Source organism: Hetaerina americana, unplaced genomic scaffold, assembly GCF_022747635.1.
Source record: "Hetaerina americana unplaced genomic scaffold, ioHetAmer1.1.p SCAF_7, whole genome shotgun sequence".
In the NCBI taxonomy this organism is placed as follows: Eukaryota; Metazoa; Arthropoda; class Insecta; order Odonata; family Calopterygidae; genus Hetaerina; species Hetaerina americana.
The window spans coordinates 43,039,489-43,066,081 of NW_027287316.1; the positions used below are offsets into that span (position 1 = coordinate 43,039,489).

The following is a 26,593-nucleotide window of genomic DNA, read 5'->3' on the forward strand; positions in this document are numbered from 1 at the left end:
TTTCAGTACCTACTTGAAATTCAGCCAATTCTCCATATTAGATTCAATAACTAGACATTATGAACGCAGCAGTAATTGAATTCACTCGCCCATTTGTGCAATCAAAAATAAAAATGTATTACTTACACCTGCGCAGAAATGACAATACCCATTATGAGTCATAAAGGTGGAAGGAAACAATGATTCAGGGTAGGATATGGCTGGAAAGGATTCTCCAAGCTAATCTCTTAGGCAATGGGATTTGAGTAATTTCTCCCATTATTCCAGTAAATCTGGGCCAATTGCATTGTGTGAATTACCATGCAGTACTATTCCATAAATAATAAATCTTTAAAAAATTTCGAATTCGAATGTCATGCATGAAATAATGTCGAAATAACACTTGTCATTCATGCTGTTTTATCCATTTTACGCAGGAGTTTAATATATGCATTGGAAATTGTGTAATTAATATAATAGTTCTCTCCTGTACACAGAGTACCGTATAGATTTTCACTTTTGCAACCGAGAGAATCTTAATAAAATGTCTTGGAGTATGGGGGGGGTGGGATGGAGAGGTCGACTGGAAGGGGAAGAGGGGTGGGAAGCCCTCAAAAGCACGACCTCGAGAAGCCTAACCTAGCTACCACCGCCGAGCTTGCTTTGTTTGCCGTGCAATCGGGCTCCTTTGCGAAGCACTGTCTTCCATATTACTGGTGACGCTGCACTAATGACTTCATTCCGTCGGATGCACCTAAACTTGGCAACGCTTTAAAATAACATCGTCTCCCTTGTCTTTTTCCCTTGGCAGTCATTGTGAACTCTGAGCGTGCACCCATGCCCTATGGGATCGAGGGCAGCCGTTCCAAGGCACCCAGCCTTCTCTACCCTCCTTCCCACACCGCTCCTGCCGACCCCAACCCCTTCCCCCCTTCTGCCATCTCCAATGAAATCGCTCACTTAGTGATCCGTGCTAGGCAGAACTCTTAACTCTTTTCAACCGGCCTCGATTACATCAACGTCCCCGCCGTGTCGACATGTTTTATCCCGGGCATTATTCGAAAGGAAGAAGGAAAGTCATACGGCCCATCACTCTTTCATCGGGCAAAAGGTACATGGGTCATTGAGTAAAATTAAACGGACAATTTTCATCCCAGTCACCGCGGGATGTGAATATAGAGTAAATGAAATCCGAGGCACGTTTTTTTCAGTCTGCACGCATTAATGAACACAGTCATATGAACGTATAGTTGTTTTCTCATTGATTTTCCTGTTGACGAAGTGAACGTTTACGTTGATGAACAGTCATCACGTTCTTGGAGCAAAATAATTTACATACATAAATGTCCATGTTCATCGAGACGGTCCGCTTTCGATCCTTACGCAAATTGAGCTAGTTACGTGAAATATGAGTACATTCAGTGTGTTAATTATATATGATTAGAGTTATTACCACCACCACTGAATGCATAGCAGTGTTTGTATATTATTGGTTGAGGAAAGAATATCCTATGTATTTCCGTTGAGAACCTGAAAAATGAAACCAAAACCTACTATGTATGTGTTTAGTCAGTGTTCCCCTGTTGGCAAGAGCAACCAGGAAATAATTGAGAGACGGATGTTTAAACTCCATGTGACATCAATTACGATTCTTAACGTATATCAAGGTAGCTATGTTTCATTATGAATGTTTATCTTACTGTGTAGAAATGACAGTTTAAATCGATACTCAAGGACAAATGATATAGTAGTTTTTACCATACATAAACCCAGTTTGTTCTATTGAAGTATGGGAGGAAAAAAAAGAATGCAAATATATCCTAAAGCAACCTTCTTGCTTGCTATTATAGCAGTCCAAAAATTCATATCGTCACCATATTGGCTGGAAGTTTAAGGAGTAATTTTTATCATATAAAGGTTTATTTGAACAGAGTGGTTTCTTTACTCGCTTGCGATAGATTTACGATAATTGCACCGACGATCCTAGTAACTGGCATTAGAAATGATGAAGAGACATAAATTTCCATAGGAATAGATAAAAAAATCTGTAATATCTCTGCTTTTTGATTAATATATTTTATTTCTTTTTGATGTCTAGAAAAAAAACCCTTCATCCAATTACGATTCTCATGATAGTGCTAACTATTTAAGCACAGCAAGGCGCTCATAGTACTTTCCTTTTCTATTTAAAGTATTCTATTTCTTTCATTAAATTAAAAAAAATACTATCTGTTACGAAAAAACGTAAGCGAGAATAATAGGATGTAACCTTGGCAGATGAGAAAATATCTTTTCGTGGCTCTGCTGCGTGGAATAATTTTATTTATTTCGAAATGTATTTGATATCTAATGTAATGTTCTGTCCTCTTAATCCCACGTACGAAAACGTTAATTAGAACTGATTTACTCGTCTGCGAAGATATGAAATGCAAGGGCGGGTGCCATTAAGCGCCAACGTTGCACACATTTAAATTAGAAATGATAGATTCAATATTCCTTGCACGACCTGCTGGCACAAAAGTGGCAATGCATGGAGCTGATAACAGTAATGCATTCTATGGGAGGAACGGTGAGCTGGACAGAAGGTAGAGATCTAAATAGAACCGAACCTGAATCATAGGCCATTGAAGTTTTTTTTAGAAGATAACTATATATTTACGACCCATTCCTGTTTTTATGGGGTTTCCAGCGTTATTGAAAACTGGAGATAGAAATTTCTAACTGCACTTGAAAATATGGAAAACGTTCAGGAGTTTTTCGTTTGAACGGATAAAATCCCTCCGAAATTCAGTTTCGCTCTCGGTAAGTGCGCGTGCAAACTTTTCACCATCGTGTTAGTGGTTTGCACCTCACTCAAAATTCGAGTAATTTACGAGTAATATTCTTTACTCGAAGTTTGTGGGTGGTTTCGATCAATATCAGCCCTGGAATCGGAGCATATTACATTAACTCATTTTCAAAAATCGTGAGCTAATATGTATATTTTCCAGCTTTGAAATAACGGTTCCCGTTTATTAGATGCTATAAAACGCTCCAAGAGGTCCACAGCACAATTTCACGTCCAACACAGAGTAAAAGAAAGTGAATTTGAAACTAAAAACTTTGAAATAGCCAAACTGCGTAATATGTTACGTAAAACTGCGCCCACATGTTGTTAATATCTTATGAAGTATTATAGGTGGTGCACCTGTAAGTGTCAATCAAACAACCCTGCATTTTACGAAATTTTATCATTATAAAATGTTTTTGAACTTTTGCTTTTTATTCCGGATATATTAATTAAATCATTTCTGTAGAGTGCGGTGAAAGAACTGCAATGTAAATTTATCAGCTCGGGGATATCAGTAAAAGTTATCTGACATAGAATTAATGGCTCATTTCTTGGAAATCAGCCATTTATATACGACAGTGTATGGCAATTGTTCCCAATTATAAAAAATGACCACTTTTACAAAGTTCGAACTTTCTCGTTTTCATAATATAGCAAATTTTTAAAGTGGATGGACCCTTAGATTTCTGCTTTCTATGAACTTGAGAAGATATAAAACTATTAAAAATATGTCGATTTTATCCCTAGATTTTGGATGGTGAATCAGTTGCCTTGCAAATTGAAGAGTGTACATGTTAGAAGTGAATATATCGTTAGGGAATTTAGAGAGAACATTATTTCCAATGCTATTTCAAAGCAACTTATCAAGAATATCTTGTTTGTCTTTCTTAGGCTGGGACGGTGCGATTTAATGTTAGCGGCGTCCCATAACATCGACATTTTCTAATATAATGTTCTCTCCAAAAGATTTTAGTTTTAAAGTATGTTCATTCTCTTGCACACCTTGGGAATTCAACCTGAAAACGACACTACGTCCATCAGAGATGGCGGATGTTTATATATTTTCCTCAAAGCTGGTTTATATTTCACCAAGACTATTTATAACCAATTACTTCACTTACTATACTATTTCTTTACCGTAAATGAATACTATCAGGCAGAGAACAAGTCTAAAACCTGAGATTCAACGAATACATCATCTTGTAACATTTTTCGAATCTAATAATCTTTACTTACCTTACAACCTTCGCACGTGAACGCCCCGAAGTGAAATCCGGCAGCGGGCTCCCCGCAGACCTTGCACTGCTGGTTCATCTGGAAAGGATAACAAAGGCAACGTTACATACTTATTCTCAAGATTCGATAACATCATAGTGGTTAGAAATGGTTTGCTTAGGCACGAGATGCCCGAAAATCATAATTTCCAGAAAATCCCTCATAGATGTTAAGGGTGCATAAATTTGGGGGGGGGGGTTAGTTTCTCTGACTCCAAAGTCCTTACGGTACCGTAAATTCTCATTTTAATGACAGTAAAACCTCCAGGGTCGGGGTGAGAATCAAATCCGTGACCTTCACGAAATCAGACGAGCGTGTTACCCGAAGGACTAATTGGGACTGCACCACCAAGAGAGTGTGTAATTCTGTAACTTGAGGACGGATGTATCCTCCAACAGCGACAGCAACGGATTATCATGGGGTGACAGACTAGTGATTAGACTAAAACGGTAAAATAGACCGTAAGTCTATCTACTACTATTATGAAGAGCGTATTCATAACATCACCGCCCTTCCATTAATCTGTGTTTTGCACTTTCACGGACGGATCTATTAAAATTCCTCATGCAGAAATGTTTAAACAAAATTTTTGGGATAAATAAAGTTTTGATCTCTATTTCTCAAAACTTGGAAGGAAATAGGAAGTCTACTGGTTAAAAGGGAAATTTTTTATTATCGTTTCCTCCTTTCCAAACCAATTTAATTAGGCCGTTTTGAAGGTGAATGGATGAATTGTTGATTTAGTTATCTTATTGGTGCGAATAAATCTCTTTTGGCGATTCGGGATGGAAAGGAATTGCTACTCAAGAAAGTTCATTATGGTCTTGATCATCTCATTCTGTTCAAAATTCGTTCATATAGATTACTTATAGTCTTTTGGAACGAGGACTCTTTTCGAGACATTAAATGTCATTGTGAGCCAAGAAGAGGGCATAAGTAACTACGATTGTTCAGTTAATACCCGAACATTGTGTAATCAGTTGTCTATTTTAATTTTGGAGGAGAATTAGCGGGGTAAAACTGTGTACGGAAAACATATGTGATGTATATGGTTGTGAAGGTATAATGGTGAGAACATATAACTCCAACGGTGCTGGACCTTACTGAATATTTACCAGTTTATCTGCTGCTTAATAGTTTTCATGTTGAATAGAATGTAACACGAGCTATACCAAAATGTACTTCAATGCACCGCCATTGCGTTGATATCTGTTTTATAAGAATAAAATTGTGAAATTAAGGCGTTATTTTCAGGCATTAAACTAGATTTTCACTGCGTACAGCCGAAAACAATAGATAGGAGTTGTACCTTCAATATTTGTTGAAGCGCCGTAGCCAATTCCCACTCTTGAACATTCAACACATACATTTTTATGTGTTTCACTTTTATTAATTAGATTATCGATGGGTTTACACATTACTAAGAATTTTGAATGGTCATTGCAATAAAGCTATAAACGGTCCAGCATCAGGTACGTTCAATAAAATTGAGTTGAATCCCAAATCGAATAACCGGTAGGGGAATCAACAGTCAATAAAAACTTATCATTTTCTCCTCAACTCTTTTTACTACAAGTTGCAGAGATTGTCATCTCCAGCTGCATTGATGGCATTTAATGTCAGAAATTAATTTTAGAATATGAAAAAAAACTATTGAAAAAGGATTCACCTAAGGAAATATTAATTTTGAAATGCCCCTCTTCATTCAGTTTTGGCAATATTTTAAGATTAAAGAGGTCAAATTGTCCTATTTGATTTTCTTCCAATTGTTAAAACGGATCTTCTTGTACGTTTAATCATTCGAAGTTTCCGTGAAGGGTGCTTTTTCGAGTAATTTTCGAAAGTGAAGTCTCAAAGAGGTGTTACAATTTTGTTTTATTTACCTTAACGTACCATTACACGACTGTATTTAAACGATTTAACATGTCTTGAGCTCCACATACTTGAGTTAGGTTGAATTAAGATAGAAGCGTGACGCTTGGACGCTAACTACCTTAGTTAACACTAGGACGCACTAGAGGAGAACTATATTCCTTTTTCTACTTTAGAATGATGCCAACTTGCAACTGATGGTGGCAGTGAGCCAATTTTTCAGCGACTTATTTTGCACGCATAAGAACAGATTAGTTACAGCCCATCAATTTATTGACAAATTGAGTGTTTACCAATAATGTCTGCGAGGATAATTTGATCACCCTATGAGAGAGTATTTAAGAAAACGAGGCTTTCGGGATGTTAGTTGTCATTTGAAAACTCCAACAAGTAAAAGTTTTAATTGAAAAAAATCATGTTAGCAAAAAATAACCTGATACACTTACAGAATGGGACATGTGGTCTTTTTATTTCTACTCTGTCGTTGCTACCCATAGTTTTTCCATACGGGATCTATTTGGAGCTACGGCCTTGTTGGAGCTCTTAGCCGAAGAAGAACTTTTTCTTTCTGCCAAATTATCAAAATAAAATGCAATTTCAGAGTCAATGTAATATAAGGGAAAGGAAAACTTTGGTATCGACATTACCGTCATCAGATACGAGGATTATCAAGGCGATACCAACCGGCAAGAGTTTCAGGGATGATAATTACTTGACAGTAGGCAGTGGATTATTAAAGAGTTTTTCACTTGGCCAAGCGATAGTTCTCCCGGTTAATGTTCTTCTTGGACAACCGAAATAAGTGACAGAAGGGTTTTTATTACCCCGAGATGATATTATGCCTAAGACTACACCACTCTGAATATTTGCGAACCAATAGCTCTAACATCTTTTTTAAAGAAGTTTACTTATTGTTGCCCCAAATTTTATGCACAATTCAAGCTCATGGAATAATATATTCGTAAATCTTCCTGAAATGCGAGGGGTGTTCAATAAATAACGGGAGTTTAAGTTACTTGGAAAACAATTATTTACTCGTCTATTTCCATGTTATCCCCTCCGCTATAGTCCCCACAAGATATTATACACATATGCCAATGTTTTTCCCAATCTTCGAATCACTTCTGGGATTGATCTTTGTCATACCTTTAAGTTCTTTCAACGATGTGTTTTTAATATCATCAATGCTTGTAAAACGACGACGGTCCTTTAAGGTTCTCTTTATATTTGAGAAGAGGAAATAAGCGCTTTCGGGGTTACGTCTGGCGAATATGGAGGCTGAGCCATCATCATAGAGCAGTTTTTGGCCAAAAATTCACAAATAACGAGTGAGCAGGTGCATTATCGTGATGGTGCAAAAGCCATGAATTGTTTCGCCACATATAGTATACGGGGGTTTTTTTCGTATTGATTCACGTAAACAGCGTTAAACTTGGCAATTAGTATATTTATTGATCGTTTTATCTTGTGGCAAAAACTTATGGTGCATTATGCCGTGCACTATGCGAAATTACAAAATTTCCGTTCCTCTTTGAACAAACCTCGTTTTCTCCGAAGACACATAGCGGGCCGGATTGAAGGACTTGGGTAGTCTCATGGGCCTAATTTGGGCACCGTTGTTCTGAGGAGCAGAAAGGTACAAAGCCGTTGTAATGCACGTATCAATGGTACTAGAGCACATAAACGTCTGCGGCCCGCGTGTGGCCCCCGCGGGCCACCGTTTGTAAATCTTTCCAAGCGTAGCCATATCCCACTCATCACTCTTCAACCGGGTGTCCGCCCTCCTCTCTCCCCAATCGCCTGGCCTCCAAGCTCACTCCAACTCCTCCTCCTGCCCTCACTCCCCACGGACTCTTCTCCTCTCCTGCCCTCTCTCTCTCTCTCTTCGTGTTTTTCACCTTCTTCCCCACATCTAACTACCTCCCTCCCTCCCTCGCTATTTTCAGTCTCTTCCCTCCTCTTTCGACTCTAATTACGCTCCGCCACTTAATCCATCATATCAGCGGTGCTACTCTCAGACCCCCCCCCATTTTCCTCCCGAAGAAACCCTCCAGCGATGCTCTTTGAGCCCCCTACCACCCTGATCCTTTCCTCCAAACCCCCCCGGGCGACAGGGCCCCCGCCGAGATTCATTCCAGCGCCCGAGCACCCATTTTCGCAGATAAGTAAAAATTATAAATCCGTTGAAAATAAAAATGGTGTCATCATTTACCAGGCATATCTTGGTTAATAGATTTAATTCGGAAGTTTAGGAAATAACGCAGAAACGTTTTATACCCTCGAGCTTTTTTAAAGGCACAAGTTTTAGTTTTGAAAAATCCGGGCCGTAAATTGTGCATCCTGAAGACAAATCAACAAAACATAATTAGGATAAAAATACATTACAATCAGGGCTAACGTGATTTTTTAATTATGAGAATCGGATAATTAATTACATTTCCCAAAAATTTTGAGTTAATGTGTCACGAAATTTAATCAAAATTGAATGGCTTCCGTTAACTATTTGAATGCTCATTTCAAAACACCATGCATTACACTTAACGACAAAACCTTTAGTTTCCTATCTTTTGCATGCCAAAAGATTGCAGTTACATATTGTCACGTAAAATTTACATTTGTTATATTTTTATTAATTATAATATGCATGTATTTCATATTTAGTTTTCCTGTTTAGAGCCAACAATTATCCTTCTAAATGCGTAACAAAGGTGAAATAACGGTTTTTGCAGCATTGGCATTTAAAATAATGCATCCCTTATTTTTCCGTATTGAAAGTGTACCTGTTATATCTTTTTGATTTGCAACTTTTCTAATCGAGGTATCCAATTGTTTATCTCCATCTATTTTTGATTCGGTTATACATTGCCAAAGAGAAAACTCTTTGAAAAAGGTTGTCAAAAAAGGTGAACTTTTTCGTATTAATATTAATAATTTGCTGTATTTAATTACAATTTTATATGAAAAGTGTTGATTCGAGGGTCAAATGACGATGCAATGTTTACCATTTTGTCTGCACTCCATTTAACTTGGAGGTAAGCATTTTCAGATGAATGCAGAACCCACCGTTGAAAAGGAGGGTCATTATGAATGCAAATTACAATTTAAATTACAATTAAAAGCAATAACAGCTGTAATAAGTATATCCCTCCGCTTGGACTAAGTGCATTAGGAAGTGCTAAATATGGGAGTAGTTACTTAGTTGGTATAATTCAGCGCACACCAAAAATCATTAGACTTTCTTCTTATACTTAGTTGATGTGGGAAATCATAGACGTTACCAATCGCAATTCAATTCCCAAGAAATTTCGTCTTTCACCGCAGACCAATTGAAATTAAATGTTTCGTATTCAGTTTTAATGGAAAAGCATGTAATAAACGCGCTCGGCATAAATGATTATATTGTGAAGTGAAAGAAATAAAGGCCATCAACTTTGTGAGATTACTCTCCCTATGCCAATTTTGTCATCTGCTCCGTCCAAGCCATCAATACCAACAGTTTAACTACCAAAAATAAAAATAGTTCTTTCCAATTGCACAACTTGCAAGAATTTTTCTGCCTGAAGGAAACCAAAGTTGAGGAGTTTTAAGAATGAATGGAATGCAATAGTTGTTAAACGTAAAATTACTCTCTCATCCGCTATCATTTCATTGGGATACATGCTACTTGGAAACCTTGACATTGTCAATTCTCATTAAAACCTTAATACTTTAGAAACAGAGATGTACCAGAATTCATATTATTTGGGGAAGTCTTAGTTTGTGACCTCTGCCACGGAAGCACTCACGATACCGGTCGAAAATTACAGTAAGATTAAGCGACAACATCTACAAATTTAGACCTTATTCTTTACTAGTTTATTGAGATCAGGAATCGACCATTTAATGAAGGATTAAACTGGGGATATATTTCCATGATACTTTTAAATAAAAAATGGTAATTCATGTAAGCTATGGATAAAAATAAACGCTAATATTTACAAATAAAAATATTTTAAGCATCAAACTTTGTTTAAATACGAAATACTCATTAATTGATTGTAACTGCATGTAAGAGTTATTTTAGTGTTAAAAGTAAAGTTATTACAGTACGCTCTTTGAAATAGTGTCGTAATGGCATTAAAATAGATAGAAAATGTTATCTGATTAACTGCTCACTAGTAGTTGCCAAAAGCGCTAGGGTGTTTTACATGCAGGGATAATATTCAACCGGGAATTCAATCCGGGGAATATTCATTTCAACCACCTTGTCTGACTTCATTATCCATGGAACTTTTTCTTTTACCCTATGTGGTGTTCCTGAACCAACCAAAATGTCACCATCCGTGCTTAATATTTCTTTATTTAGCAAAGAAACTGGGCTCCTGACTTCGTCCAAGTATTCTTTGATCCTTTGCTCAGTCTCTTCGTTTCCATTAACATAATTCCAGAGGTACTTCTTATAGTTTTTCTATTTTATAGCTCCTAACAATCCTTTCACTTTTTATATTACGCGTCATTTTTCCCATTTGCTCAATTTGGTCCCTTTCCAAATGTACCTAGTTATAGTAGGCCTGTGATTGATTTTGAACCGCGAGTCGGAAATGACGTAACCTCGTCTATTCCATCAGGTCATTGTCATAGCCGGTATGAGGACTGGAACTAAAGAATGATTTACTGTGATTTATTTAAAAGTCAAATAGTCCTAAAATGAAAAACGAGAATTAAAGACATTCTTTTGAGTTTTTGAATAAGTATTCATCATTCTTTAACTATGCATTATTGCATGTATATGTGCTTTTGAGTCTCCATAAAATGGGATATTGTTGAATCGCTCTTAGTAACCAAGATCTATATACCTTCAAAACGTTTCATCACCTGTAAAAAGTCCAAAAAGCGGAGTAACTCATTTAGTCATAGCCCGCATTCCAATCGTGTGCCAGAGTAACTTCGGCTTTCAGTCAAACTGGGCCAGCGAGAAATGAATGGTGGGGGGATGGGGGGGGGGGGAAGAGAACGCGGAGAAACATTTACGGTAGCTATTAGCATCGTGAGGGGCATAGAGATCGGCCTTATTCTTCAAAATAGCGCGCCGAAAGACGTTTCTTTTTTTTAAGGCTAAGTGGAAAGGAGAGCGGCTTATTCGTTTCGGTAACGCCATTCAGGAATGAGCCTCAGTTACTCTGTAGCGAAGTCTAACACTACGTAAAGGAAGCGATGACTTTCAGTTGCTTCGAAACATCTCAACGCTATTTTCGATAAACACGTGCTTTAGATACCATTTTTTAAATTATCGTTCTACTTGCTCAGTGATGTGAAACTCATGAAGTGAAGGGATGGCTGTAATAACGAATACTATATTTCAAGTCTAAAGTTTAGGGAGAACGTGGAATTATATTAAATAAAACAGATATTAGCTCCGTTAGGGGAAAATTAAGGGAAATTACCAGAGGACGCTTAAAGTTTCGCATTGGCCGTAGCAATGTTAGCCAATTATGTAACCTGTTAAAAGAGCAAATGTCATTTTTGTCTTCAACGGAACGCTATTTCCCTCGTTTGAGACTCATTCCAGAAAATCTTTTTGACATGTTTTGGCCTGGAATTTCCTACATAAAATTCCACAAACGGGCTATCTATGAACCAAATATTTGCTCTCAGTCGATATTATTCATAAGCAAAGATTATAAATGCTTAAAAAGGAGGAAATGATTTTATAATGAATACAACTTAAATAAAAAGGACGAGAGGGGTTAAAGAAAGATATTTCTAAAGTATAAAAATATAAAATATTCTACTAAGTGAGCCCAAAATGAAAGAGAAGCTTTTGATTGGCAACATTAAACAAAACAGTGAAGACACACCTCCTATTCATTCTCAATATAAAAGGTGGTCCTGAGTCCTAAACGAATACTGCATAAGAATAAAATTTCTTATGGAGCTAAATGTAGACTATGAAATAGGTAAGACTTAGTCAATTACGATAAAATGGAAATCTGGAAAGTAATAAATCAGTAAATAGTATTTCTACATGTTTACAGGAAACCGTAACCGGCACAGGGAAAGGAACTGCCCCCCATACCCTGATGTGTGCATTTCACACGCCGTCGGGCTTATTACGGGGTGTACTCTACCATCCCCTACAAAACCGACCTTCGAATTAATTACTGTGTTAATTGTTTTTTTATAAAATAGGGAGGATGTCTTCTGCGTATGGAATGTATCTTCTATATCCTAGGTGAGATAATTTTCATTTATTTATAATGGGGGATGGTCATTTTTATACTTTGTTATGTACACTGGGTATAGTTAAAGTACGTATATTCTTTTTGAATATTTCGTGATCAACTTCTTGAAAAAGTGCCAGCTCGGGAGAGATACCGCAACTATACGATTCACGAGTTTCATAACGCCTAGCCATGCCTCTCCGTAATTCTGAATCTTTAAGAGCCGATGGAAAGCCATCTGACAAAAGTGTAATATTCTTCTACTGGGTGTATCATATCTGAAACCTTTTCATCTTAATTATAATGTGGAAAAGAAGGATTCCTTTTCATTTTTCTAAAATTTCATTTAATTTACTATTACTTAAGCTTTTGGAAAACAAGTGGGTAGGGTTAAAATCTTCATGCAAGAATTACTTTTTCGTTCATCTCGGTTAACCTTAATGGTGAATGGCCTATGTTACATGCTTTTAAAAATGCACGGAACAGTTCATCTATGGCGTAACTATTGTTTATTATTCATTTTAAGTAAGCAACTTCTATAATTAGAATAATACACCAATCCATTAAGTATAATATTCCTATAATTCAATTGACTTCATTGAATAATAGAACAATCGGTCCAATGAGTCATTGAATTAATGAAACCTTCGTAAAATATATTCTTCAAATGAGTTACTCGTCGACTTTGATCGATTTGGTCATATTCTTGATTCCCTTTTGAACCAAAAAAATTGGTATGCCAAGTAAACACGAAGAGTAATTTATTTATCAAAACCCAATTTTTTATACGTATTTTGTATGTAAAAACTTTTGATGAATGCATAATAAATTGTTCCTTTGCCACTCAACTATGTGAAATAACATTTAAAATCATTAGTACGTGCATAAATACTCGTCTCTATAGCAAAAACTATAGCTGGGAAGCTCCTAAGTATGAAAAGAAACTTTTCTAGTCTGCGCATTAACATCAATCAACCACTTTTCATCACTTTCGGGCCAAAATGTGTCCATAGTCATTAGGATGATCATTGAGGTGACAAAAAGAGACTCTAGGTCATGATTCGTGGCAAGAAAGTAGGAGAAGCACGATAATATGACGAAAAAAATAAATAAAGTTGAGGATTAGAGAAGTCCTTACTATTCTGGAAGTGGGTATTGAGAAGATCGTGATAAGTAATCAACGTAGGAGACAGCTGATGCAACGATACATGGGGTTAGGAATGAGAGAATGTTGGAGGAAAAAACTGAAGAAGGAAAAATTGACTGGCAGCTGGATGTTGAATACTGTTCTGGAAGGAATAATAATAAATAATAAGAGCGGAGATTGAAATAAGGAAGACATTTTGGACAGCATGAGAAATGATCGAGACAGATTTACTTTGGAATGTGAAATTATGAAGAATAGAGTGTTAATATTAAGCAGTATTGTTTCGAAATTTCACATAGTAATGGAATGCTTCTCTTAGATCGCCTAGTATTTATTATTTTAGAGATCCTGTCTAAACACATAATTAATTAAATAGTAGGCTAAACATCTTGAAGGAAGTGCAGTGTTTTTGGAGGCGTGAATGTTATTTAAAAGTCAGCAGGACATCTGAATTCGAATCAAGTAGTAAGAACCTTATGTTTGTACGTGCATGCTTTTCTCATTCTCATCACACTAACGGATGTTTATACTTGTGTAAAAATAAAACGTAGTGGATGCCATTCAAGTTCCAGCAATAGAATTAATCGCTACACGGATCGTGTATCATCGTTTCTCGTATTCACAGCGAGCTCAGAGCTAGACGTTAGGACTAATTTGGCATGATAACTGTTTCTATGCCTGCCCATACACATTGCATTAATCTAATAATAGGCAGCTTAGTAATTAATATTGATCCTTCTACTCGGAGCAATTAGTATGAATAAAACATGAGATTACTTCCTTGATTAATTAAATTAACGGAAACGTTTATAAATGATTCACGATAGAAGGCTAATCCTAAGGTATGTCTTAGTCTTTCATAATACTTATTAACCCCCATGCCATCTCACAATCATGTACCTTTATTTATTGTATCAGTTACATGAAATCGAATGTAACTGGAGCTTCCTCAATTTTTGTTTCTTTTGGGGTTTTCCGAAAATCCGGATTTTTATTTCAATTAGATACGAAAATATTTTTTGGGAAATCAGAAATTTCAGGCTTGATTATCAGGCTAATCGTAAATCCTCAATAAAAACTAACTAATTAAGGCCAGTAAATAAGTATGGACAGAGAATATATTAAAGCCTAATATTGCGTTAAGAGAACATTTTTATTTTTTTTCAATACTTTATAAATAAACTTTTTTGCTGAATATTGTACACTGCAAAGGCTAACGTTATATTGCATACACTTGTTTGCATGCAAGGATGACTGCCACCACTTTTCATCGTCGGCATTCCATATTTTTGTCGAGAGGAAACCTTTACATATATTAACCCATTCCAATTGATCCAATAGGAAAATTTATAATCGGAAGAGAACTCAAATAAAATTGATACATCGCAGTTGTAGGGCGTATTTGAGTCTAACCCAGAGGAACGTACCCAAATCCACGGACTGCACGATCTATGGACTGACCATCTCAGCGCATGGCCGATCGTCTCATATTTAATTCGCATCCACAATGTAAACCTGACCGCACTCCTAATTGCTGTGATATTCAGCTTCACTCAACCGTCATTTCTGTCCAGCAAGTTTAAGAGAGCCTTTGACGATCAAAACACACACTTATTCCTTCGTTAAGCTGACTGTTTCGCTTAAGCAACCGCGGAAACTGACAAAAGAGTACTCTCAAGTCGGATTTGCAAGCCTCCGCGTAGATATGCAGATTCAAACGAGATAGGTGAGAATGGAGATGGGTGGATTAGATATTGATGGGAAGGGGGAGAGGAGGTTAGAGGGTACCTTGGGGGGGGGGGGGTAAAGAAGGGGTTATGGTGAAGGCGAAAGAGAGAGGAGGCCAGTGCAGAGACGGAATTGAGATAGGGATGCAAAGATAAGCCTCGCGGACGTGGGAGAGAGGAGATAGAGAAGGATGGAGGCTTAATAGGTGTGGGGGTGGGATCTTCCTAGAGCGCGCCGCGTCAAACGCATCGAACCAAGCGGGCCGCCACCAGGGCTGTGGAGGCAGGCGCGCTTCTCCTCCCCCTCCTCCGCCTCTTCCTCCTCCATCCACCTTCAGAATCCGTCCTCGCGGTGAGCAGAACCGTTGCCGAGTCTCCGCAAACAAACGAGCCCGCCTGCTTGTCCCACATCTCCCGGCGACATTTTGAAAAGGATCCGCTGTTGTTGATTTGGAATGCGGATGGGAGGCGGTTGGGGGTGCATGGGGAGGCTGCGTGGAGAGGGAAATGGGAAGGATGAGGGGTGGAGGGCGGTGATGTGGATGATTGTGGAAGAATCGCGCGTTTTCCATTGCTCGATGACACTAGAATGAGTACTTTTGAGGCTGTTTAGAAATATCCCTTTCACACAATACGTACAATGCCCCTTTTTGGGGTTTATTTCCGAGATTTGATTATGGGTGGGGGGGAGGAGACAACACAAAAATTGTACCGGGATTTCGTTTCTTCTTGCAGGAGTTTTGACGACCGATATATTTTTTGCAAATATCGATTAAGAAAATTCGTGTTTCCTGAATATTTTCAAGACAGGGTCCAGACCCTTGGCTTGGGAGTTTTGACTTTAAGGAAATTTATAGTAATTCGTTAGGACAATGCATGGGACAGTTCCGATTTTATATGGGAAATTTCGTCATATTTTGAGCATTTACCTGAGTGAGCCAAGGTGATGATGCAAGTTCTATACGATTCTAAGCAAAGAGTATCAACATAATCAAATAGATATTAAGTATGACTTGACATAAAGACCGTATCGAATGCAATACCAAGAAACTCAAACAAATTATATTCGGCACTGAGATTGGCGATTGTATGGAGATAGTGGACCTGGCTATATATATAATACATATCTACATTTACACAATAAAACCCTTCTTTTTTAGAGTAAAGAAACTATATTCTCGAATAAAGATTTCAAAGTCCTCCCCACTAAAAACGCTGTCTTACCTCTGATCTTCACAGATTAGTGTTCAATCTGCTACTGCCTCATTGCAGATTTTATGTGTATTTTTTGAGTGCATCCGGAAGTTATTAATCTAAAACTCCCAGGTACCCAGGAGCTCTGAATACGCTTCGCATACGAAACCCATAAATATGGCCATATGCCTCCAGTACCAGGAACAGTTGCCTACCACAGAAATAGCTCCAGAAAAAACACATCCTTGGGTTTCTTATTTTTAGAGACCTCAAAAAGACCTACTCTATTCTAGCTTTTCCTCTTGTGTGAAAAATTACTAATCAATATGGATTGGGAATATTTATACAAGAATGACGCTCTGATAAATTCATTAATGAAATATGTATTGTCTTCACCGGTATTCTAACTCCCCTCTTAGGGGTCATTAAACGGACACATTGGTTACTACGTATAAACTTCAAATTATGGAACAGTTTTAACTCAATTTAATTTTTTCTTTTTTAATATATATATATATATGTATATATATATATATATATATATATATATATATATATATATATATATATATATATATATATATATATATAAACTTTTTCCTTTATTTTATCTGCAAAAGGGAAATTTAACCATCCTCGATATTAATTATAATAGATCAGAAAAAGATTTGTACTGCTACAGCAAGTGACTTACATATCACGTTTGCCGACTCACTAGGTGAAGCCCATTGATATTCACGTACCTTGAGAGTGCCAACTTTACTGTGTTGCCGCCCAAGCAACGATTGTGTAGTGAATGGAAACTTCAACAGCAATGTGAAGAGAATTAAGAAAAACTGAGATGATATTAGTCTCGGTTTCGAATATTAATTTCTGAAATAGTGTATTATTTCGATTGCCTTCGTTAGAAGTACTTTTAATGGTAAATATTTAAGTGATGCTGAAAATTTTGGCATTGGATTGCATTCCATTCTTTTTTAATTAGCCCCTTTCCGATGTGTGTTAAAATATACTATATCATTTGTCGTTAACTTTATAACATTCTAATGTTTATCAGAGCGTGGCTTTGTACGGCACGGAAACAGGTCTTTTAAGCAATGTGATTGGCGTAGATTGGAGGCTTTTGAAATTTGGGTGTGGAGGAGGATGTCAAAGGTGAAATGAGCAGAAAACAAAACAAGTGGGGTGGGGGGGGGTGGTGGAAAGACGACTTTTGGGATAAATCCAAGGGTAACAAGAAAGATGGATTTAGAGAATTTTGATTGGCAGTGGGATGTTTAAGACTATAATGGAGGGGAGAAAGGAAGTATACGGAATTGAAGAAATATATATTTTTATGTAGGATGTCAGGTTATGTTTCATTAGGAGAGTCAAAGAAGTGTAACGTTGCACAGTTGTATAAAATATTTTTCTAGAAAATCTACCTTAAATGGTAGAACACCAAAAATAATAGTCATTATTATGTTTATTAATATTTGAGCCTTCATGGCCTGCACCAGATGTGTCATGCGTCTTAAATAACGACGTTCAAACACCATAAGAACATAATTTGTTAAAAAACAAAAGTTTGTGTTGTATGCCTTTAATGGAATGCAAAAAATAATGTCATATTCAAAAATCATGCTGGACCGTGCGTAGGTAACTACTGGTACCGTAAAGGTCCACTTGGTATGTGTAATGAATTTTTGTAGAAAGGTTGCCCTTTGAGGCGAAATAATTTGAATTATTCAATGTTTTATGGCCCGTACGAGAGACTGATCTGTGTGGCGTACAGTATATACTAATGGCTATATGCACGAAGGATACTAATTGAGAAAATTATTCTTTTAGATGAAAGAGAATTGGTTTAATGGTTGTGTTTATTATTGTATTATGCCATTAAGTCATACACCAAGAAGTTTCAAGGAGAAACACTGGGTTGATAATTTTCAAAGAAATACGTTTGAGTTACGATCAATACTCGAAATACTTCTATTCGTATCTTTGAAATTATGAAATAGAAGCCTACTGCTTAAAACAGATTGACCTGCATGGTGAATACTGCGTTTATATAATTAAAAGAATTTACGAAAGAGGAGAAGCTTCATCTGATATGATGCGTACCTCGGTTTAAAAAAAAAGTAAGGATACAGTTATAATCTTTAGCAATTCTTCCCTTCTGTGCTTACTTGTCAAGACTGGGGCTCACATAGCAGGCAAGCGTTAGAAATGAGAATGATGACAATTTACTTCCAAAAAGGGGAATACTAGGAAAGATACTGAATCTTTATCTCATACGTGTGCACGTGTGACTTACTCTATAAAACCAGAGTGATATCTATCCGCGTAACACTAGGATCCCTCAGAAAACGTAGACAAGGTATACGGAAACGGGTGTAAGAAGACCTGACAGAAGTTGAAATTATTTCCAACCGCAGGGTCTTGAAACATGATGTAATGCGCAACTGCTGTCTTTGAATATTAAGTCGGCTTGAGTATTATCACAATGAAAACTGGTACATATTCGAAAAAACAATTCAGCTGTCTTAATGTTGGAATTGCGGGATTATCATTACATATTATAGAGTATGAGACCGAAAAATAGTTCTGACTGAAGCGCATTGCTATTTTTCCTTTTGTTGCACCAGGACAAACTGGACATTATACTTGTATAATGAGTATAACAGTGTGCTGACGTTAAAGAGCGCGAATCTTAAAGCAGAATTCCCATTTTAAAATTAAAAATATTTTAGGAGAAATAAAAACTGTAAAAATATTCTAAGTGCACGAGGAAATAGAAAATAATAGCAAAATTGCAGGCAAAATAAACTTGAAGTTATACAAAATATTGAGTTTTATATCATTATGGATAAATGGAATAATTGCCAATGGAGAAATACTACATCTAGTTATTTTTAAATATTGCAAACGAATTTCAAATTCTGGTTTCATGTGAGTACACCAAGTGTGTTCGGCAAAAAAAAAGATCTTTATTTTAGTAGGAATGAAAGGAATTCGGCTGGTGACAATTTGGGAAAAAGCAGTACTAAGTGGCGGAGTTCTAAACAACCCGTTAAAGGTTATCTTTGGTATACAAGAAGAAAAAAATCAAGAACCCACCTTCAAATAGAGTTCAGGATAATGAATTATTAAGTTAAAGGTTGATTCGTTTTTCAAAATTTTCTTTCACATAATTGTTTCATAGGATGGACAACTTCTCAATGGAGAGAGTATTTACGGTTTTACTGCTGAATAATTTCCAGCACGTAGCACGGTACATTGACCTCCTTTGTATTCAGTACTTACATGGAGCTCTTAGCTTCTAACGAGGAAAGCCGTATCAGCTCATTATTTAAACAATGTTTTTTAATTGCACGACTCCAAAAAATTCTAAACCTCGACATAGTTTGAAATCTGTCCTAAAATGAAAGTTGCTACTTTACTTTCCCCGACTGCATCATGGACTTTTGTGAATGATTATCCCAGTTATTTGCGATTTCGGAACACCAAATTGCTTATTTTCCCAGTGATCCTCCAACAAATCCTCATATGTCGTCAGGTTGCATAAGTGTTTACCCATAATCGAAATAAAATCGGAAAATGTACCAAGAGGTATATTAGTCCCTTGGCTTGTTTTGTATATTAATATTCACAAATGAAAGAAAAATTCTGTGAAATCATTAGAATACATGTTGTAGATGAAAAAAAACCCCTTGAGAAAGGATAAATACTCAAATTGCCCGTCCGTTTAATAAATCAGTTGTTTTTAGACAGTACTACCATTAAATTACCGTGCTAGGTTCTTGGAATGGTGCCCAATCGGTTTTCGTTCACCTCCAGAAAATCATTGTAATTTTAAATGAATACCTATGTAAACATTTTGCAATATTTTTGAACGTGTGTATCTCTGGGTTTAGATTATTTTTGATCCCGTGATCCTTTGATCCTTTTGCGAAGGTTATAAGTAACTTGTCTTGTCCAAATAAATTTTTTAAAAAGTACACATTCTGTAGGGACTATAGGGATATTGAATTTGTGCAACAGACATTTTAATAAGTCTTCTGATATCTTATTTTAATAATTTCGATTGATATGAAATATTGTAACATCGAAAAAATTACAATTTCTAATCGAACAATCTTACTTGGTAAGACTAGATTAGCCTTTTAAATTTTTTACATACGACAACGAGAAAAATCAGCATTCCCAATGCTGGAGTGACATAAAGCGATTAAATAAAGTAGCTCAAAGATTTAGGGTTCATTTGACACAATTAGCCTACATGTGTTCACCGCAAATTAAGGGCGCTCCGAGTGCTGCTGTATTTACGTGCAGTATCGGTGGCATACAAGAGGAGAGAGCCTGATTGGCTCGTTTAACCTATTCGAGAAATTGTAGCCTTTGTTCCATGCGGTAAGTGCCGGTCCACAGCGAGTGTGCGCAAAGCGAGTCCGCGGCGATATGCATCTTCCCAGAATTCCGGCTCTCCTGCGTGCGGTATGCCCATCTTCCTGTTTTCTCCACCGAAGAGATTTCACCTTCTTGAGACAGCCTTTTCAAACTGACTTTTCCATTCGGCCGTTGAAGTCTCCACCCCAAAACTCATTCCTTCCCGAGCTAAAAACCCTCCCGATTGCAATTGCCCGCCTCCCAAGGGAGTGGGGGAAAGGGTAGTTATGAGGAATTATACACCAGCATCTCCCGGAGATGCCCGAATTGGGGGCGGGGCGTAAAGGAGTGTTCAGAAGATGGGGACCGGGAAAGGGGGGGGGGTTGTGATTACGATTGTGATTTTGACGCTCAAGAAACAAGGTAGCGGGTGGAGTAGCAAATGGAAGGTTGATGGAAGGAGTAATGCACCGTCCATAAATATCATCACACTTAAGACTAGAAGGGTAACTTCGCTCAATGTGATCCTCCGTGACAAGGGGATAGAGCGTCGTTCGGCCATTCGTGACGTCGTGGTAAGTTAGTTCGAGTCAGTAAAATCATCCGTGCTCTCCCATTTTAGCAACTGGCTTTAGCAATGACATTAATGCATTGTAATAAAGATTGAGCAGATGACTCCGTTAAAAGTTTCTGACAAGGTATCTCCCGCAGTTTCTTGGATTCTGTCAAAAGTAAAACACCCCTAGTGTTTGTAAGTTCCCTTTAACCTCGTGGACAGTGGAGCAACGCGCTCGACTACGAATGCCTGTGACATTGTATGTACGGTATTTTGTCATAACATCTTGTTCCTTTAAAGCCCCCAAAATCTCAGAGTGCAACAGGACGCCTCGATAGCTTAACTGGCTAAAGCATTCGACCGGACATTGAGGGAACCCGGCTCGCATCCCGGTTAAGGTGAATGATTTGGCAATTGTAATGCACATTTAGCGGATGAATCCATTAAAAGTTACTGTCATAGTATCTCCCGCAGTTTCTTGGCATGAATATTTTCCTTTGTAGCAAGTATTGAAATCACTTCAATGGTTTGGTAAGAGATCACACATTTTTACTGTATCATTTCGCATATTTTTCTCTTTGGAAGATTTTTATCAGCACTCTCTTCAAGCGGGCGATACGCAGCGAAATGTACCTGGTTTTTAAGGGGTAAAGACGCCTTAGCAGGATAATTGCACCAATAAAAATCTTGGAATCAACTGAAAAATTAAACAATAGAAGCTGAGGATGAATGGGTGCAATATAGCACGATTTTAGGTGGGTTCTACCATAGAATGACATAAGATGACAATGAGTGGAGTGGGGTTGAAAGCAGGCAAAACAGCGTGAAGACATTTATAGGGGCTTCAAAGCTGAGAAGAAGCAGGGGAAGAGTAGAAAGAGGAAGACAGAAAGAGGTGGTGGTGGATTGGGTGGGAGGATGGGGATAGGGTGGAGGCCTGCTCTGGTGTGTATTTGTGTGCGTGTGTGAAAGTTGGCCGAAAGGAGAGATATATGGATGTGTGACATAGATTTCCCGTCCGACAATTAGAGAGAGCTTAAAGAGACGCGCTCTCGATGGATGAGTTGAGAAGGAAACGATTTCACGGGAGCCCCAGCGCACGCAGAGCGTAATTTCCATAAAGTCATTCCCAGCTTGGGAGTCGATCTAAGCCATTGTCTACAAGTGGCAGATAATTGCATCGCGACGAAAATGCTTGTTGAGGAATGCATAAGTAATGAGTCTCAGACTGATGCCAAAGTAGCACCTTATTAACTTAGGATTTTGTACCATAAATCCCATTGGATATTCAATGTTTCAAGTTTATTTTGTTCCTTACAGTAATGATCAAGTTCGTTGTAAATTCAGGGCTTACAAATGAGAATAGAATTGGGTGATTCCTTTAAATATTTGACTTCAAAGTTCATCATTTTAAAATTACTCATATCATCATGTAAATATCTCAAAATTAAAACTTATATATATTTTTTCCGCGGGTAAACGGAGTATATTTGGGTTTTTGAGATACTAGGCCATAAGGTTTTGACAATTTCCAAAGTTTTGAATCTAACATACCGTTGACATTAAAGCATAAGAAAAACTGGGGCGTCTTTGTGCTGGTAAATTGTCAAGCAAAATGCACCAAAATCGTAACCGCTAATTCATGAAGGTTGCAATTCATAACTTGCAATTAATTGTCGGAGATGTTTTCTATAATTAAAATTGTGTTGTTTTTTCTATCACTAGCAATAGGCCACAAAATAAAACAATTTATGAACTTAATCAGTTTCACTCTTTCATGATATTGGTGTGTGTGACATTTTTCTCCGTAGGTAATTGAAATCTGTAATAATTGTCTTGATTCTCCCTATTAAAAATCTCTACACTCTCTTTTAAAAGTGGAATAAACTACACTTTAACATAACCTTGAGTATCATTAGCATTTTATTAGCTTTCATTTTGTAGTGATACCTTAATTTTGACGAGTTAACAGTACTTAATAAAGTTGTGATTTAACCATAATGCGGAGGAGTGAGAAGTGCTTGTTTCGGAATAAAAACCGTACAGGAAAGACAAGAGACATTTTTCTTTTAAAAACTTTCGCAGACGAGTATTTCACTCAGGAAGCATGCGTTAATTAAACACGACGTGGCGGCATGGCAAACATTGGAAACATGGCAAACAAACTCGACAGCGTCACGTAGTCTTTGTAGTAAACGAGATGATATCATTACTTGACCACGCGCTTGCCACAAGTTCTCCGTTGCTCAATGTTTAGGAGAAAAGACGCTGCCTAAAAGCTAAGATGTTTAATACAATAACGCATTATAAGTGAAATACGTCAGCCAAAATATATACAAAGTATGTTTGTCTTAAATTCATCTAGGGACCCATTAAATAATTGGCCTGCTATTATTGTTCTTCAAATTCGCCGTGAATTAATTCAGGGCCAATCTGAAAAACTCAAAATATCGAATCGTTTTAAAATTAACTTACTTTTCCACAATTACTACTTCCGACAGTTCATCAACGTCAAGTTATAAGTTAAAAACTATATATTTTCATTTCTCATTTGAGAAAGAAGCTGTGATGTTGCGCAATTGTCTTTCACACAGTGGCAGAAAATGAAATTAAATATTGCTTTAACTTCTATCGCGTGAACTTATTCCATGGACCAATCAAGATACATATTGTGAAATAATATTCTGAATAAATAGAGTAATTGTCTTAATATTCGTTTATTTTAATAGAAAGGTGCGGGCTATGATACGATTAAGAAAATGCATTTGTAATCTTTTTTACCTGATCATACTAGCAAATATGAATGTAGTTGTAAGCCATTTTTGGTGTTGAGCATCAATTCAGAGAATTTCTGTACGGAACTGACGATTAGGTAGAATAACAACGACGAATGATGTAAATTATTAATAATTTTTTTGTCAATTGATTTATCAAAGAATTTTTCAACACGTTGAATAAAAGTAAACCGTTCAGGCTAATATATTCACATTTTAGTTAAAATATATTTGAATATTTTGTCTTGCTGTGAAGAACTTTCTTCAAGAAGAAAGTGAAGAATTATGTCGGTAGTCAACCAATGAAGATGATTTATAAATTTATCATGAAGTAGGTACCTATTTCAACAGATGTACTCGGGAAGAGTAAGAAAATTCTATAAATAATATATTATTTTTCAATTATAATTAATAATAGTAAAATTTTATTTTGTTAAGAAAGTAAACATCCATTTTTCTGTGCGTACATATTTCTTGTATTCGCCTTTGATGGCGCGCAATTTAACGAAAAAATTGAAATATGAATCGTCATGTAATTTATTACCAACCGACATTTTACCCCAATCAATGTATTATTTTCAGAATATCACAGGATAAATATTATCTCCATCGTATGTCCGCGTGCTTTGGGATATTTTTTACTATACGTTCGTATTTAGGATAATTTTATATGACTCATATTCCGTTGAGTCTTTTGAAAGGAATATTTGGGGCATCATTTTACGTATTCAGCTACAGATTTTCATTGCAATGCGCTTACAGATGACTAATTTAGGTCCTTCAACGTATTAAGACTAAATATTTTTGATATTCAATCAAAGTCTATGCTTAATTTCATAGGAGTGCATTAGTTATTTGTATTCTTTATGTCTTCCTTTAATTGCCTCTAAATTTTATTTTGGTAATTTTCAAATTTTTACTCATACAGCCATTTTTGGGTATCTACTAGTGTTTTTCCCAGGGTTGTAAGGAAATGTTTTTGTTAAATGACAATTCTGCTCCCCATTGGGGGGGGGCATAAGGGAAAGGCATATCCTTTCTGCTACCAGTTTTACAGCTACCTCCTGGCAATCCTGAGGACACCATTAGGGCTTGTGACAAGAATGAGCTTTAAGTAGTTATGGTTTTTTCCCATTAGGTAACATTTTATTTGCAGGTGCTGGAGGTGTTGTATGTAATCCAATTGCTGTGACCACGATTTTTCCCTGGGAAAAGACTAGCAGCGGCCGCTAGATCGTTGAACTAGAAAAGAATCTAGTTATCGGGAAGTAAATTTACCCTCTCTTATCTTAATGCTTCATCTACCATTATAATATGGTGATAGAATTATTCTCTCTGTGTCATCGTCAAACTCATTGTTAAACAAATTGTATTGATTCAGTATGTTAATTCATACATATTATCTTCGTGCTTCCAGATACTCCAAACCAACGACTCCCGGTACTTTCTGTTCTCTAATAATGATAATTGACAAAATGGGCAACTTTTATCTGCATCTTGCTTAGTTCATTAATTAGCTCCTTAATGCGCGTGGTCCCAAATTATTCACCCAGTTTTTGCTTGCTTAGTAACTTTCAGTGATAAAACTGTGATAATCTGAGTGAAGTAAGCTAGGGTAGACAGCACACCTCCATATCCTCTTAAGAAAATGATGTGTAATTTAGCACGTTTGATTAACGCAGTGAGAAATGAACCCACGTTTGAAGTTAAGACACGCGCTCAGATAAATATTCTGAGGCGAGGCTATTGATGATCTCGTCGTTTGCTCGACTTCCGGGCGCAGTCTACTTATTCGGTGGGTGATAACAGGCGGAACACGCCTAACGCACCTTTCACTCGTGGGAGGATTCCCCGTCGTGGCTCATGAGCCATAATGTATGCACTTTAATCGCCATGTGTCGACGTAGGGAAGGACTCCCGTGAAAGCCTGCAGTAAATATCATGCCTTGGAAATATGACTGTCGGTTCATCCGTGAGGAGAAAATTCTTCACCTACTGATTTTGGCCCTACTCAATGGGACATTCTGTCTGGTCGGTAATAATAATTGCCAATGAAAAGAAGTGCCCACTCAATTTTTCTTCGCCAGAAAGATAGTCGGCAAAAAGAGTCTAAACAGATCTATATTTTGCCGACTTTTACGGACGAATTGACTAGGAAACCCGGATGTTGACACTTCATTTAAATTATTTATGTTCTTTTGTTTGAAATGGAAAATATATACGTTGATTTCTTGAATTTCAGCCACACACATATTTGATTGAGTGAAAGGAACGTGCCAAATGTTATTTAGTTTTACACCACTTATCTGAAATTGATTAATAAAATGAATATAATATGTTTAAACGTAACTAACCTTTCCATAGGCTCATATATTGCTGGCGTGGTGTGACATTATCAAAATCCTGGGGGTGGGTACGAGAGGGGGACGGATTAACTCAAATTAATAGAATATTTTATCGACAATACTAAAGCATGGGAAGTTTCAAGTGCATTTGGGATGTCGATCAATGCTCATTACCAAATTTTTAACGTTGTCAAATGAAACTAAATAAAGTTCTGTAAACAAGAATGCATTTCATCAGTAAAAAAAGAGAGCGCGTCATGAGAAGGTAATGATGAGGAATAAAAGCTCAGCTGCTGTCGTATAACGAATTTTTTCTGAACAGATAC

The 26,593-nt window shown here is 37.0% G+C and overlaps 1 protein-coding gene across 1 annotated transcript in view; it reads right to left on the reverse strand.

Moving 5' to 3' along the window:
* The window catches only part of LOC139696657 (zygotic gap protein knirps-like), a 67,194-nt gene that overhangs the window by 34,817 nt on the left and 5,784 nt on the right, over positions 1-26,593 (reverse strand). The window contains exon 2 of the mRNA XM_071595472.1: positions 4,046-4,123. Within this exon, the coding sequence (XP_071451573.1) occupies positions 4,046-4,123 (78 nt within the window). The remainder of the gene's footprint in view (positions 1-4,045; positions 4,124-26,593) is intronic.